Source organism: Pelobates fuscus, chromosome 11 (assembly GCF_036172605.1).
Source record: "Pelobates fuscus isolate aPelFus1 chromosome 11, aPelFus1.pri, whole genome shotgun sequence".
In the NCBI taxonomy this organism is placed as follows: domain Eukaryota; kingdom Metazoa; phylum Chordata; class Amphibia; order Anura; family Pelobatidae; genus Pelobates; species Pelobates fuscus.
This window is the reverse complement of record NC_086327.1, coordinates 92,281,910-92,297,858: the sequence shown is the minus strand read 5'-3', so window position 1 is coordinate 92,297,858 and position 15,949 is coordinate 92,281,910. Positions and strand designations below refer to the sequence as shown.

At 41.4% G+C, this 15,949-nt stretch overlaps 1 protein-coding gene across 1 annotated transcript in view; it reads left to right on the top strand.

Annotated features, from left to right (window-relative positions):
* Positions 1–15,949, top strand: part of ESPN (espin) — a 223,353-nt gene that overhangs the window by 108,545 nt on the left and 98,859 nt on the right. The window contains exon 7 of the mRNA XM_063436450.1: positions 4,608–4,882. Coding sequence (XP_063292520.1) covers positions 4,608–4,882 — 275 coding nt within the window. The remainder of the gene's footprint in view (positions 1–4,607; positions 4,883–15,949) is intronic.

Genomic DNA, 15,949 nt, shown 5'->3' with positions numbered 1-15,949 from the left:
AGTCCTCACGTGCTGTAGTGCGAGAGTGAAATAATCCGATTACCCGTAGTACAATCCTGTTCCATGCCTGACTTGTCAAAATCTGTGATGGGGTTCCTTGTCTACACGCCACCTACAAGATACGGTATAATATAGTGAGACCCCTAGGTCCCTGTACCCTTGACTGTCCGGGCATGTATCTCCCAGAGTAGGCCCTAGGTCAAGAGACCCAGGAATGTGTGTTCGATAACCGAAGTCAATGTCTCCCTATAGAGGGATACCTCCCTTCTTAGCTTGGAGTCCCGCGAACACATAGCGTTCTCCAATACGCAGGCAAGGCATAAAGTCCCTTCGCTCACGGCAGGTGATTCCAGAAAGATATAACAAAAAAACAAGGGTCTAGCTTCAACCATCCGAATCATGTGTTGTCCCGTTTGAGAATTCTGGCAGCCCTATATGAGTCTTCTACACATCCTGAGCCGTACTCCAGCGGTAGGTTGCGACCCGACTTTGACGTCCGTGTAGGAGTCGGGGCACACCGGGTTCCTCCATAAAGTCTCGTAGGTCTTCTTGATGGTAGTTGAAAAGTAGGTAAGCGAGAACCCAAACCAAGACGACTCCCATGAGGGATATAGAGTATAGACAGAGGGTCCTCCATCTCCGAACCATGTTCCCCAGATATGTGCTCAGATGGATAGGGGCAGTCCTGTCATCTTATGCCAGGATTGTAATGACCCGGGAACTCAAGTCAATCAGGGTTTCCGGTCTTTCCATGCGGACGGTGTACCCGCAGACCGGGTAGTGGGCCTTCCCTAGTCTTGTTACCCTAGCAAGGCAGTGCCCGTTTGCTCCATGAAGGTCTCAGTATCTCATGTCATTTTGATATGGGAAAAACTGTCTGCGCAGTTTGTTTGCAATGGTCCGTATATCTAAAACAGAATGCAATTGTCTGTTTTATATAGCGCAGAATATACCAAACCTTCACTCTTGTAACACCTGAGGCTTATCCGATAGCCGTACAGTCTCGAGGATTGTGGGTAAATAAGCGGGAGTCTCCCCCGTTATACCTCTGTGAGTATTTTTCGCGTGTGGCACAGTGGTCCGGATCCAGTAGATCCATTACAGGAGGAGAAATAGAGGGATCCAGTCTAAATATGTATATCCTGCCTGAACAGGCAGCCCTCTATAACGAAATCGGTAGTACGGTCGTTAGGTTTAATTGAATGCTGGAGGGACGCCCCTCTATGCAGTCATTGTTGTCCTGTACAGGTACAAGCCTGTGTGATGAACAAATGGACAGCACCATAGTGCGTTGAGTGTATGAGAAATGTGATCTGATCATCATCTAAGTCACAACAATAGACAATCACAGTCTGCTTAAACTAATAACACACAAAGAATGAAATGTTGCCATGTTTTTATTGAACACACCATGTAAACATTCACAGTGCAGGTAGAAAAAGTATGTGAACCCCTAGACTAATGACATCTCCAAGAGCTAATTGGAGTGAGATGTCAGCCAACTGGAGTCCAATCAATGAGATGAGATTGGAGGTGTTAGTTACAGCTGCCCTGCCCTATAAAAACACACACACCAGTTCTGGGTTTGCTTTTCACAAGAAGCATTGCCTGATGTGAATGATGCCTCGCACAAAAGAGCTCTCAGAAGACCTACAATTAAGAATTGTTGACTTGCATAAAGCTGGAAAGGGTTATAAAAGTATCTCCAAAAGCCTTGCTGTTCATCAGTCCACGGTAAGACAAATTGTCTATAAATGGAGAAAGTTCAGCACTGCTGCTACTCTCCCTAGGAGTGGCCGTCCTGTAAAGATGACTGCAAGAGCACAGCACAGACTGCTCCATGAGGTGATGAAGAATCCTAGAGTGTCAGCTAAAGACTTACAAAACTCACTGGCAAATGCTAACATCCCTGTTAGCGAATCTACAATACGTAAAACACTAAACAAGAATGGATTTCATGGGAGGATACCACAGAGGAAGCCACTGCTGTCCAAACAAAACATTGCTGCATGTTTACAGCTTGCACAAGAGCACCTGGATGTTCCACAGCAGTACTGGCAAAATAGTCTGTGGACAGATGAACCAAAGTTGAGTTGTTTGGAAGAAACACACAACACTATGTGAGGCGAAAAAGAGGCACAGCACACCAACATCAAAACCTCATCCCAACTGTGAAGTATGGTGGTGGGGGCATCATGGTTTGGGGCTGCTTTGCTGCGTCAGGGCCTGGACGGATTGCTATCATCGAAGGAAAAATGAATTCCCAAGTTTATCAAGACATTTTGCAGGAGAACTTAAGGCCATCTGTCTACCAGCTGAAGCTCACAAGAAGATGGGTGTTGCAACAGGAAAATTACACAAAGCATAGAAGTAAATCAACAACAGAATGACTTAAACAGAAGAAAATACACCTTCTGAAGTGGTCCAGTCCTGACGTCAACCCGATTGAGATGCTGTGGCATGACCTCAAGAAAGCGATTCACACCAGACATCCCAAGAATATTGCTGAACTGAAACAGTTCTGTAAAGAGGAATGGTCAAGAATTACTCCTGACCGTTGTGCACGTCTGATCTGCAACTACAGGAAACGTTTGGTTGAAGTTATTGCCTCCAAAGGAGGTTCAACCAGTTATTAAATCCAAGGATTCACATACTTTTTCCACCTGCACTGTGAATGTTTACATAATGTGTTCAATAAAAACATGGCAACATTTCATTCTTTGTGTGTTATTAGTTTAAGCAGACTGTGATTGTCTATTGTTGTGATGATGATCAGATCACATTTTATGACCAATTTGTGCAGAAATCCATATAATTCCAAAGGGTTCACATACTTTTGCAACTGTAAATATAACATATATATATATATATATATATATATATATATATATATATATAAACTAAAAATAAATAATCTGAAGTGAAATATAATAGATATAAATAAATACCATAAACATAAAATATATATATACAAAATATAATATATAAATATATAAGATGGTAACTGAATATAGTCAATATAAATCATAAATAAATCATAATAAAACCCAAATCCACCAACTAGAAGAAGGAGGCAGTGATACTCTGACCTGTACTGACTGTGGAGCAGCAAAGAAAGAGGAAATGATGCATGGGAAGGGGAGTTTTAAAGTACCTAACTTTTTTCTGTTTTTCTGTGCTGCTGTGGAGTTCTAGTAAAGAGAGACTAAAGCAAATACGAAGCCTCCTGTCTTGCTTGAATCTGTTCCAGTTAAAAGTCCAAGGGGCAGAAAGGGTTGGAGGCTGGCACACAGGTCCCTCAAAAAACCAGTGGCGAAGTGGATTTTGTCACAAAAGGAATCAACACAGTAAAGGAGGAGACTATATTTAAAAGAAGAAAAACTACCAAGACAAGAGACATAGTCTTAAATTAGAAGAGCAAAGGTTTAAACATAATATGAGGAAGTATTACTTTACTGAGAGGGTAATGTATGCATGGAATAGCCTTCCAGCTGAAGTGGTAGAGGTTAACACAGCAAAGGAGATTAAGCATGCGTGGGACATGCATAAGGCTATCCTAACTATAAGATAAGGCCAGGGACTAATGAAAGTATTTTAAAAATTGGGAAGACTAGATGGGCCGAATGGTTCTTATCTGCCGTCACATTCTTTGTTTCTGTGTTTCTATAAAGGGTCTAGGAGGAGAAAGACACACATGGAAGGGCTTGGGTAGAAAGAGACACACATGGAAGGGCTGGGGTAGAAAGAGACACACAAGGGGACTTGGGGTAAAAAGAGACATGCAGATGGGCTAGGGAGAAGTAAGAGACACACAAATGGACTACAGGGAAGTAAGAGATGCACAAATGAGGGGTGTAAACCACAAAGGGGAAAAAAATGGTGGCTAAGATATAGATTTATAAAGTGGGGTGTAAGACAAAAGGGAATTAAAAAAACACAAAAGAGGGTAAGAAATTCTAAAGGAGAATTAAGTGACATTTTTTGGGGAGAAAAGCGATAGGGGGGTACAGCAAAATGCATCCTTTACATGTGTAGCCTAAAATCCTTGCACTGGCTCTGCCTATAGTGTCCCTTTAACTCTGTCAAGTCACATTTGGCTGCTGAGAAACAGAATGTCCTTTAACAGTTTGTAACATGATTATTACACACAATTGTAAGCCAATCTTCAAAATAGAGAAGCACTCCCACGCTGCGCCTCTAGGATAAAAATACCTTATTCATTTCCCTCACTTGTTAAAACACAATATATATATATATATATATATATATATATATATATATATATATATATATCAATATATGTTTTCTTTTTTTCAGAATTAGCATTTTGTCTATTGGAGAAATATGTTTATAGTTAGAGCCAGCAGAAGCCTCCCACATTTATTTCTGTTACAGGAATGCAGTGTCATCAGTTCATAGGTCTGTTCGCTTTTATGATCCAAGAAATGCAGTATTTATGCAAATGCTTCCGAGCTTGTTAAAGGCACTAGACTTACTTGAATTAATTCTGCACAGTGCACTTTCAAGTATATATCAGGTAGCATACATTCATTTCAACTTTTATCAGTCACCAGTACTGTTCATCAAATTTATTTATTTTCTCGTAGGACCCCCTGAAACAGCCATTGCTGATATGCAGACATATATGGACATGTTGGATCCAGAAGTAGGTCCTAATGGTAACAAGAAAAATACCAATCCATCCATCCCACCTCCTCCACCAGCCTTTCCACCTCCTCCACCACCTGTACCGGATTCTAGACCTCCACCACCTCCATGCTACCCTGCGCCAAGCCCCCCTGAGGGGCAACACACATCGGATATCTATGTTCAAGCAAAGAACAATCTCCGACATGTTGATAACGAGGTATTGTATGAAGAGGTAAGGCTTTTGTTTTTGTTTTTACATTTAATATTCTGATATATATTCTGTTTACTATTTTTAATACTAGTTGGTGTATCGCCTAAACAAAGCTTGACTTTAAGCAATAGAACCTTAAATGGTCTGCCTGTTGTGTTAAATTGTTTTAAAATGGTTCTGTATTTTTCTAGATAGTATTGAAAAGAAGTGTGTATAGAACATTACCAATACCACAGTATTTTCCTGAATGCTTTTTCTCATTGGCAGGGTTATTCACTAAAGTGCAAATTCAAAATGAATTCAAATTTCAAACTTAATGCCATATTAGCCAAAAGTTCACTAAGTCATCGTCTTAAGTTTGAAATTCACTTTATATTCTCACTTTAGTGTGTTACCAATTGTTTTCTTGGTGACTATGGTCCTAGCTGCTTTGAGATGATTAACAAGATCCTCCCGTGTAGTTCTGGGCTGATTCCTCACTGTTCTCATGATCATTGAGATTGCACAAGGTGAGATCTTGCATGGAGCACCAGACCGAGGGAGACTGACAGTTATTTTGTGTTTCTTCCATTTGCGAATAATCGCACCAACTGTTGTCACCTTCTCACCAAGCTGCTTGGCGATGGTCTTGTAGCTCATTCCAGCCTTGTGTAGGTATATATTCTTATCCCTGACATTCTTGGAGAGCTCTTTGGACTTGGCCATGGTGGAGAGTATGGAATCTGTCTTTTATACAGGTAATGAGCTGAGATTATGAGCACGCCCTTTAAGAGAGTGCTCCTAATCTCATCTTGTTACCAGTATAAAAGACACCAGCGAGCCAGAAATCTTGCTGATTGATAGGGGATCAAATACTTATTTTACTCATTTACATGCAAATTAATTTATAACTTTTTTGACATGCATTTTTCTGGATTTTTTTTAATTTTTTGTGATTCTGTCTCTCACTGTTAAAATACACCTAACATTAAAATTATAGACTGATCATTTCATTGTCAGTGGACAAACATTAAAAATCAGCAGGGGATCAAATACTTTTTTCCCTCACTGTAATACTAGTGTTGCTTTTTTATAACATTCTATTTTTTTTATTTATTTTTTAAGTGCAGATAGGACACTGCAAGTAATTTTATTTTCCATAATCTAGTACAGTCAAATCATGTCACTATGCATTTGTGTTTGCTTTGCTATTTTGCCAGTGCTATTTGTTTTAGCGCTAATATGTGCCCCTAAACCCAGCCTGGCTCATATAAATTTAAAAATAGGGGAGTTAACTCACCAGTAAATGTGAAAAATTATAATACTCATAATTAAACAAAAAAAAATATGAGGAAAGAGAATGGGGAGAACAAGAGAATATAAATTTGGATAAGAGGAAGGTGTGGAGACACCTGGAGCGAAAGATTTGAGGTAGAGATGTAATAGCCACCTTCCAACACATCACGTGGTGTGTAGATTTTGGAGACCTAATTTTGGATAAAATAAGGCATGAAACGTTTAGGGAATATTTAAAAGAATGCATTATGTAAAGTTACAGGATTTATTATTTGATTTTACATTTATGACACCATAAATTAGGCATATAATGTAGATTCTGGTTTTAGAGAAAATATATTGAGATGATAGAACATTTTAGAGGACTATATGGTATACCTTGCCTTACGGTATTTTAAACAGGGTGTGACATTTTATATAGAAGCACAGTTCATTATACTGTCAAAGTGTGACAAAAATGTATAAAGAAAAATTATCAAATACTTTACTTATTTATATTGGTAAGAAACCTTATGACATTTCGGGGAATGTAGATTTCTAAAAAAATACCATCAAAATAAGAAATAATGCCGCCTCAATATGTGGGCATAGTATGTATATATATATACATACATATTATCTGTACTACACAGCACATTGCAGTGTGTTAATACAGCCTAGAAATAATATGTGCAATGTAGTCACTGTCCATAGAGCCCTCCTCCTTTCCCCATTCTGGTTGCTGACATAGAACCTTGAAGTTTGACGTACAAAGTTTCATGTAGAGTGTGTGAGGAGGGGTGGAGTGCCATTTGCATCCATTTGCAGAACTGCAAATGAAAGGTTGGTTTCTCTGTGGGGTGAAAACCAACAGTGGAGCAAAAAGGAAAGCAAGTGGGGCATATTAGTTCAGTAGGCAAGATGCCAAAATAACGAGTATTCCAATGATTCAGTTTTGTATTGGACTAACATGATGTTTAAAAGACAAGCTTTCAAGAGCTTTCCTCACTTCCTCAGGTCTGAAGATTGAATCAATTAGATTAATCGACTTCCTCGGCCAAGCCAGGGCTTTCTCTTAGGAAAGCATTGGGGGCTAGTGCACAAGCACAGACAAATGCTGTGCTGCACCTATCAAATGTTCTCTGTGAGACCACCTAATTGAAAAAGGAGAGTTTGACTCCGCTATTTTGAATGCCTCTACTGGTTGTCTGAGTGACATCCACTGGAGGCATTTAAACCATGCAATGTAAACATTGCCGTTCTTCAGAATGTTTTACACTGCAGGGACAAAACTACAGGGACATGGCACTCAGACCACTTCATTGAGATGAAGTGGTCTGGTTGCCTATAGTGTCCCTTTAAAACAACTGATGTTGTTAGGGAAGTGGATTGGTGAGTGGGCTGTCCTAGATAGCAGAACATAGACCAGAGAGTGAAAGCTGAGAATGGCCAGACTTAGGAAAAAAACAGACAAGAGACAATAAGAAGTTGAAATAGAAGAAACTGACAGGCTTCAAACAGCACAAAAATACCCCAGATTAACTAATTGCATCACTGAAACTATTAATGTCTCAAACCAAACCGAGGCTGTTATCCACTGTAAACACTGGACATACAATATTGAGATTGTTAACCTCTCTAATTATCACTTCAAACCACACTCCTTATTTACTTCTAGAGGTATGTATACCACAGTTCACAATAGAGCATTACATTGTTAATGCTCTTAAGGCTTCACCAAATGAAAGGCCTATTCCAGAACAAGTTTACGTAGGTGCTGTTATCGTTGTTCCTGCCTGGGTAGATAGATACCTTGTCAGGGACCCATTGAAATACTGAACTGTGTGTCGGGCTGTTTTTTTGTTTTTAATAGACATGTGCAATTAGTTTCGGTCCGAATGTGAATTTCGGGCAATTCGGACATTTGGGTACTTCCGAATGTCCGAATAGATGAATTGCCGAAATGTCAAAGTCCCGAAGTTGCCAAAGTTCCGAAGTGCCAAAGCACAGTATTGCCTAATAACTAATATACTTACCCAGTGGAAGAATGAAGAATGTTACACTGTTTACAATTTTAAATAAAAAATATACAAATGTAGCCAGGATTCAGCTGTAAGCATTTGCAACACTAACAACAATCAAGTAGCATACATTCATATAAAATGTAAGTTACTTAGCCAGTCAATGTAATGACAGGAATGAATAAGTAGATAACTCCCTAATTCCCACCGTATTAGGGAGCTATCTACTAAAAGGCTGAAAGACCTAAATTGGTCTTTCAGCCAAATTTACTAATACTAAGTAAAGATTACTTAGTATTAGTAAATCATGCCCGTACTCGCTATACTGCGAGAAGGGGCATGTGTATTAAACAGTGAGCAGCCTGTGTCTGCTCACTGTTAAAAAAAAAAAAAAGTTTTTTTGTTTGTTTGTTTTTTTACAGGTACTTAGTTAATGGTCTCCCCTTCATTATTTTTAGGGTGAGGGGGGTAGGCAGGGGTTAGTTTTTTTGGGGAGGGGGGTGACTAGGGGTTTGGGGACCCCAAGTCACCTGGGGGAGGGGGGGGTTAATTTTTTATTTAGGGCCCCCACCCGCCGTTTAAGGGTGGGGGCCAGGGGGGAGGACATTAGGTTCCCCCCTTATTAGTATTTAGGGCCCTCACCCACCGCTCAGGGGTGGGGGCCAGAGGGGAGGACATTAGGTCCCCCCCTTATTAGTATTTAGGGCCCCCACCCACCACACAGGGGTGGGGGCCATGGGGGGGAGCATTAGAGAGGTTCAAGTGCCTTTGTAAAGGCAAGAACTGTAATCACTGTAAGCAGAGCTCCAGAGGAATAAGCAGAGGGGATGATACCTACCTGGAAGTAAAGCTGCAGAGGAATAGGTAGAAGGGACGGTCCCTGCCTGAAAGGAGGGCTGCAGCAGAATAGGCAGAGGGGACGATACCTGCCTGGAAGGAGAGCTGCAGCCTGGTTAGGAGGAAGAGCTCTGGAGAGACCCCAGTCAAGCTTCGGCAACTGGGGCTGAAGCGTTCCAGGATCCCTGCAAGCGGCTAGGAAGTGATCTGGGCGGAGGTACTCGGTCGGAGTACAGGAGCTCTGTCACAGGTTCATTTGAACAGCAACATCTGCTCAGTGGCGGAACCCTTGTTTAAGTTAACAATTATAAGAAGCAATAAGTGAGTATGTTTAAGAGCCAGTGTTTGTGTTTGTGTGTATGTGTGTGAAAGCCAGTGTGTGTGAGAGTCAGTGTGTATGTGTAAGAGCCAGTGTGTGTTTGTGTGTAGGATACAGTGTGTGTGTGTGTGTGTGTAGGAGCAAGTGTGTGTGTGTGTGTGTGTAAGAGCCACTGTGTGTATGTGTGTGCAAGTGCCAGTGTGTGTGTGTGTAAGAGCCAGTGTGTGTGTGTGTGTGTGTGTGTGTAAGAGTCAGTGTGTGTGAGCCCATGTGGGGGTGTGTGCGTATGTGAGGGTCAGTGAGCGTGTCTGTAGTGAGCATGTGTCAGTGAGCTTTTAGTAATGAGCATATGTGTTTCAGTAAGCTTGTCTGTAGTGAGCATGTGTGTCAGTGAGCTTGTCTGTACTGAGCATGTGTGTGTCAGTAAGCTTGTCTGTAGTAAGCATATGTGTGTGTCAGTGAGCTTGTCTGTAGTAAGCATCTGTGTGTGTGTCAGAAAGTTTGCCTGTACTAGGTTTGTGTGTGTACCAGAGAGTTTGTCTGTACTACGTTTAAGCAACATCAATACCAGTTCCAGCCATAACATTAGGGGTGAGTTAATTAAATGGTTGACCAAATATAGCAGGTTAATTTTTAAGTTGATAATTTGTATGGCCCGTTGATGATGTTATAAATATCCAAATGGCCCTTAGCATTAAAAAGGATCTCCACCCCTTCCTTAAGTAGTACTAATATAATGCTGTATTGGGATTGTTAGGATTGTGGCATACGTACCTGTAGAAGTTAACAGGGAGTATGGTCTTAAGTTTGTAATTTGCACAAAAACACTTGAACGCTTTTTAAATATCACTTCAACTTTAATAAACAATAACGTTTTTACTTTAATTATTTTCTATTTTTGTGATTGTAAGAAATTCTTTGCGCCTCGCCATCGTTGTGGCCGATAGATCTGCGAATAAGGCGACATTTTGGTGGGGTTCAGGAAGCGTTTGCATTTTTCTTGCTGCTGATAGTAAAGTGTCCTTATGAGCGTAGTAATGAAACTTAACTATCACATCTTTGGGGACTGCGTTGGATAGGCGCGCAGGCCTCGGAAGCCTGTGCATTCTATCAAATGCCCACACTGAGTCCGGCAGATCTGGAACAAGTGATTTGCAAATAGAGAGAATGTGGGCAGGGAGAGCATCGTGGGATATGTCATCAGGTATGCCTCTGAATCGAACGTTCTGCCTCCTCGACCGGTCTTCAATGTCCGCCAGTTTTAGTTTCAGCGTTTCGTTTTCTTCAGATAGTTTTTGCATTTTATCCACAACCTCATTATGTGCCACACATAATTCCATAGTTTTATTCTCGAGGTGATTTGTCCTGTCCCCAATATTTGAGATTTCTCTTCTGAGATCACTATTTATACGTTGAAAGTCTGCTGTTAATGTTGCACGAAGTTCCTGTAGCATTTTGTGCAAGCTACGCTCTGTCACGGGAGAGTTGGAGTATGTGACGGAGCTTGTTTCATGGTCAGATTGGCCGTCCGATGCAATAGAGGCCTCGTCGCCATCTTGTATTTCTCTGTATTTTCCACCACCAGCGTGCACTTGCAGGGAAGGTCTGCTCCCAAAATCGTGATGAATTAATTGCTTTCAGTAGCGTTCAGGTTGGGCTGGATGCGGAGCTCCTAAGCCATGCGACCGCTCTCACCGGAAGCCAGACACCCCCCCAATTATTTTCTATTTTTCACTAAAAGTGTGTCCCTTTTAGTTTCTTCTCCCTTTGGGAAGGAGGAGATGCAATTTAATTAATCCTCTCCAGTTAGGTGCCAATGTATTTGCTCTTACACTGGGGATTGAAATAAATACCACAGCACATTGTCATTCATTGTCAAACACAGACACTGCATCCACTACACACACAAACACTGCATCCACTACACAGACACTGTGTTGTGGATGCAGTCAGGGCCGCCATCAGGGGGTGACAACCATAATGGTTGTCACGGGCCCGGCGGCCCTGGGGGGCCCGGTCCCCACGTGTAGCGGCGCAACTGCTGCCGGTGCAGTTGCACCGGCGCCCGCACGCTGATGGGGCCACCCTGCACTTAGGGCCACCCGATGGGCCCCATATCTTCAGGGGCCCGGTCAGCGCTGGGGCCATGGTATAGCACGACTGGGCCCCTTTAAAAGAAAAAATGCTGCCGCAGTGCAAGTGCTGCTAGGAGGAAGTGGTCACTTCCTCCCAGCTCACTCCGCGCGGGAGGAGCGCCCGCCCGAGAATGGAGAGGGAGAGCCAGCCGACTGCCAGTCCCATCATCCCCAGCCACCCTCCTGCAAACACAATGTAAGAAACAGGAGGGTGGCTGGAAAATTAGCTCTGTGTGTATGTCTGTCTGTCTGTCTGTGTGTATGTATGTCTGTGTGTATGTATGTATGTCTGTGTGTATGTCTGTCTGTGTGTGTGTGTGTGTATGTCTGTCTGTATGTCTGTTTGTGTGTATGTATGTCTGTCTGTATGTCTGTATGTCTGTTTGTGTCTATGTATGTCTGTTTGTGTATATGTATGTCTGTCTGTGTGTCTGTATGTCTGTGTGTATGTCTGTCTGTGTGTATGTATGTCTGTCTGTGTGTCTGTATGTCTGTGTGTATGTCTGTGTGTATGTCTGTCTGTATGAATGTATGTCTGTATGCATGTATGTCTATCTGTATGCATGTCATTATGTGTGTATGAAGGTCAGTGTATGTATGTCTGTAGGTCATTATGAATGTGTGTATGTATGGATGTCAGTGTCTGTATGGATGTATGTATGCCAGTATGAATGTATGTATGTAACTATGTATGTCTGTATGTATGTATGTCTATCTGTATGCATGTCATTATGTGTGTATGAATGTCATTATGTGTGTATGAATGTCAGTGTATGTATGTCTGCATGTCATTATGAATGTGTGTATGTATGTCTGTCTATCTGTCTGTATGAATGTATGTATGCCAGTATGAATGTATGTCTGTATGTCATCATGAATGTGTGTATGTATGGATGTCAGTGTCTGTATGAATGTATGTATGCCAGTATGAATGTATGCCAGTATGAATGTATGCCAGTATGCATGTCTGTATGCATGTATGTCTATCTGTATGCATGTCATTATGTGTGTATGAATGTCAGTGTATGTATGTCTGCATGTCAGTATGAATGTGTGTATGTCAGTATGAATGTCTGTCTGTATGTCATTATGAATGTGTCTGTGTCTGTATGTCCTTATGCATGTGTGTCTGTATCTATGTTAGTATGTGTCTGTCACTATGTACGCCTGTGTGTCTGTATATGTGTGTATGTCTCAGTATGTGTGTGTCAGTATGTATGCCTATATGTGTGTCTGTTAGTATGTATCAGTGTGTGTGTGTGTGTATATCTGTGTCCTTTTGTATCAGTGAATGTGTTTGTGTTTGTGTGTGTGTGTGTATTCCTGTGGGTGGGATGTGGAGGCGGTCTCTGTGGGCGGTTTTGAAGGCGGGCCCCCAGGGGCCCAGAACTTGAGCTCAGTTAGGGGCCCCACAATTTCTGGTGGTGGCCCTGGATGCAGTGTGTGTGGTGGATGCACTGTGTGTGTGATGGATGCAGTGTCTGTTTGTGTAGTGGATGCAGTGTCTGTGTTTGTATGGTGGATGCAGTGTGTGTTTATGTATGGGTGTAGTGGGGTTGGATAAGGGTTGTGAGGGGTGAGCAGTTTTTAAGAAATTTTTATAACTATTTATTATGTTTATTCCTACCTCCCTGCCTCTTACCTGTAGGCAGGGAGGGGGTATATTGCATTATCTGGTGGTCCAGTGGTACAGTGGAGCTGGAGGACAGTGAGGGGGCCCATGAGTCTGATTTTCCCTACTGCAGCATCAGATCCTCTACTCTCGCAAACTACAGCAGCTTTGCCGCAGGTTGCCATGGCAACATTCTGCACAGTACGAAATTCGTGGTGGCGCGTTTTCATGGCAACCCACGGCTACGATCTCACGGTTCACTGAGAGAAGAGGACTGTACTTGCTGCAGGATGGAAAATAAGACTCCTGGGCCCCCTCTTCTCTAGACAAGCTAGCAGGGGCCCGGACCTGCGTATATATGTAGCGATACTCAAAATGTATATATTCAAATAGGCAGGCCCTGAAGAGCAGGTTGGTTAAAGTATACAGGGGGGGGGGGGGGGGAATGCCGCCTCTGTTTATGTGCCACCTGGAGCCATGGCCCCTATGGACTGATCAACCCTGCCTACACAAACACTCAATAAAAAACCACAAGGAAAACTAATACTTTACTCCTGTTGGACACCATTTCACCTAGACTGGTCACACAGGAAAAAAGAATGACATATTTCATCACTATAATTGAAGGATATAAAGTCGATTTAGGTTTTCTGACACACTAGCAAAACTTTATATAAATGTACATTTTAATGTGTAATGTATATTTTTTCATCCACTAATCCTATTGTATTTTAGTAATATTTTATTTTTAATGATATCATCCCTCTGTTTTTCCATTTTATGAATACATGGTCTTATATCAGCACATGAGGAAGTCCAGTGCCTTTTGCCCCATATAAATATTAATTAACTGACATTCGATCCACCTGAGTGCCAGTCTTATTATCTTCTACTTGGTATAAAACGACTTTAATGGGTCCCTGGAAACCATGATCAGTGTCAAGCAGAGGACGCAGAATAAATAAAAAGGATGCTATGGGGAATCTGTCACACGATTCTAGATATGTGGCTATATCATTCTCATTCTCATTCACAATTCTTTCCTATATCCTGTATAAATTAAATTGTCTTATGCCAAGCACCTTTAAACACGAGTTGATCAGCAGTGGTGTTGCAAAGAGGCGGAAGGAATTTGGGCTTTAGTCCAAAATTAAATGTTATGGCCTCCCCCATAAATACAGACTTCAATCCCTCCCAAGGCCACACACGGTGCTGTATAATTAACTCCAAATGTGGTGCATTAAAGTGACACGTTCATAAAAGATGTCATTGCAGGTGTTATTTCTCTGTATTACAGGGTTAACAATGACAGATCTTCAAAATTATACCTGGGTCTTTTCAGGACCTCACTAGGGGCAGGTCGAAAGATAATTTAGGTGAACCATATGATCATGATGATCGCGTTTCACACATGGCGTATACCAGTAATACCATGATTTTATACTGCCAGGACAAGGATTAATGCTTGTGTGCTCACAATTATCATGGGTTTGAATAATATAAGTCGTTGTCTACATCCTGGTGTATCAAACTGTGGTACACATATCACGGGGGAAGCACAACCAATGCAAGGGGTACACCAAGAGCTTAGGGCCCCCAGGAGATAGCCAACTGTGTGCTGAGGCAGAGTTGGCCCTTGCCTACCCAGACGGCAGCTACCTACTTTGCCCATATACAGTGTGCAGGTGGAGGCTGTAGCCGGTCGTCAAGAGAGCTGTAATCTCTGCGCTCTTCCTACACTGCACCCTTGCACACCCTGCGTTGATGCCAGTAGGTGGGTTATGACGTCACTCCAGCCAAGGCATCACTAAACAGCACCCGAAGAAGAAGACCATGATGATCACAGCAGCCACAATAGACCCCAGAGAAAAGATTCCTACAGGATCCCAAGGAATGAATTTGGGATTGGGTGGCTGGGTGGACTTAAAAAATAATCTAAAAAATTATAATTTGTAAATCTAAAAAATAATAATTTGTAAGTGTGTGTGAGAGAATGTGTGTGTGTGTGTGTGTGTCTGTCAGCGAATGTGTGTGTCTGTCAGTGCGTGTCAAATCAGTGAGTATGTGTCAGTGAGTGTCTGATATCAATGAGTGTGCGTGTCTGTCAGAAAATGTGTGTGCCAGTAAGTGTGTCTTTCATTGTATGTCAAATTAATGAGTGTGTGTAAATGTGTGTGTCAGTTTCCTTTGTGTTTAAATGTGTGTCATATTAATAGTCCATACTCTCCTCCTTACATACACAATATTCACATTAAGTCATATTTATTTTAAAAATATTATTTATTACCTTTAATCGGACTTGTTCTCCAATATGATATTAACTTAAATATCAGTGTCTACACATCTTATTTTAAATGTATTTGAGGTGTACTGAGAAACACTGGTCTACATCTTAAATGTCTTAATCAATCCCTTTTCTTTGTAAACACCTTGTAAATCCCTCTTGTACTGATTGCAGCAGGATAATTTTAATCTTATGTTGTACAGTTGTTCCTTTCCTTCTAGTTTCTCGCTTTTGTAAGGCATAAAAAACAAATAGTGGTAGGTATGCTTGCTGGAAGAACATACTGTAGGATTCAGCTGAATTTAAGGCATTAAATCTCCCTGGTTTAAAAAATAAACTAATTAAAAACAGAAAAAGAAACTACAAAACGTAAACTAGAATGAGAGAATCAGGTCAGCATAGAGACATGGAGAGAATAAGGTTAAATAATTTATTGTATGTTTTACATTTGCTGTAACACAACCTATTGCTCTATTGTGTCTGTTAAATATATGCATTGTTTATTATGACTTGTGTATCTGCAACACCACACCTTTGGTCACACTCAGTAGAATGCGTAATATCATATAATGCTTGGCTTCTTTTGTAGTGGCCATTGTTGATGCCCTGGCAAGGTCTTGGTGTAA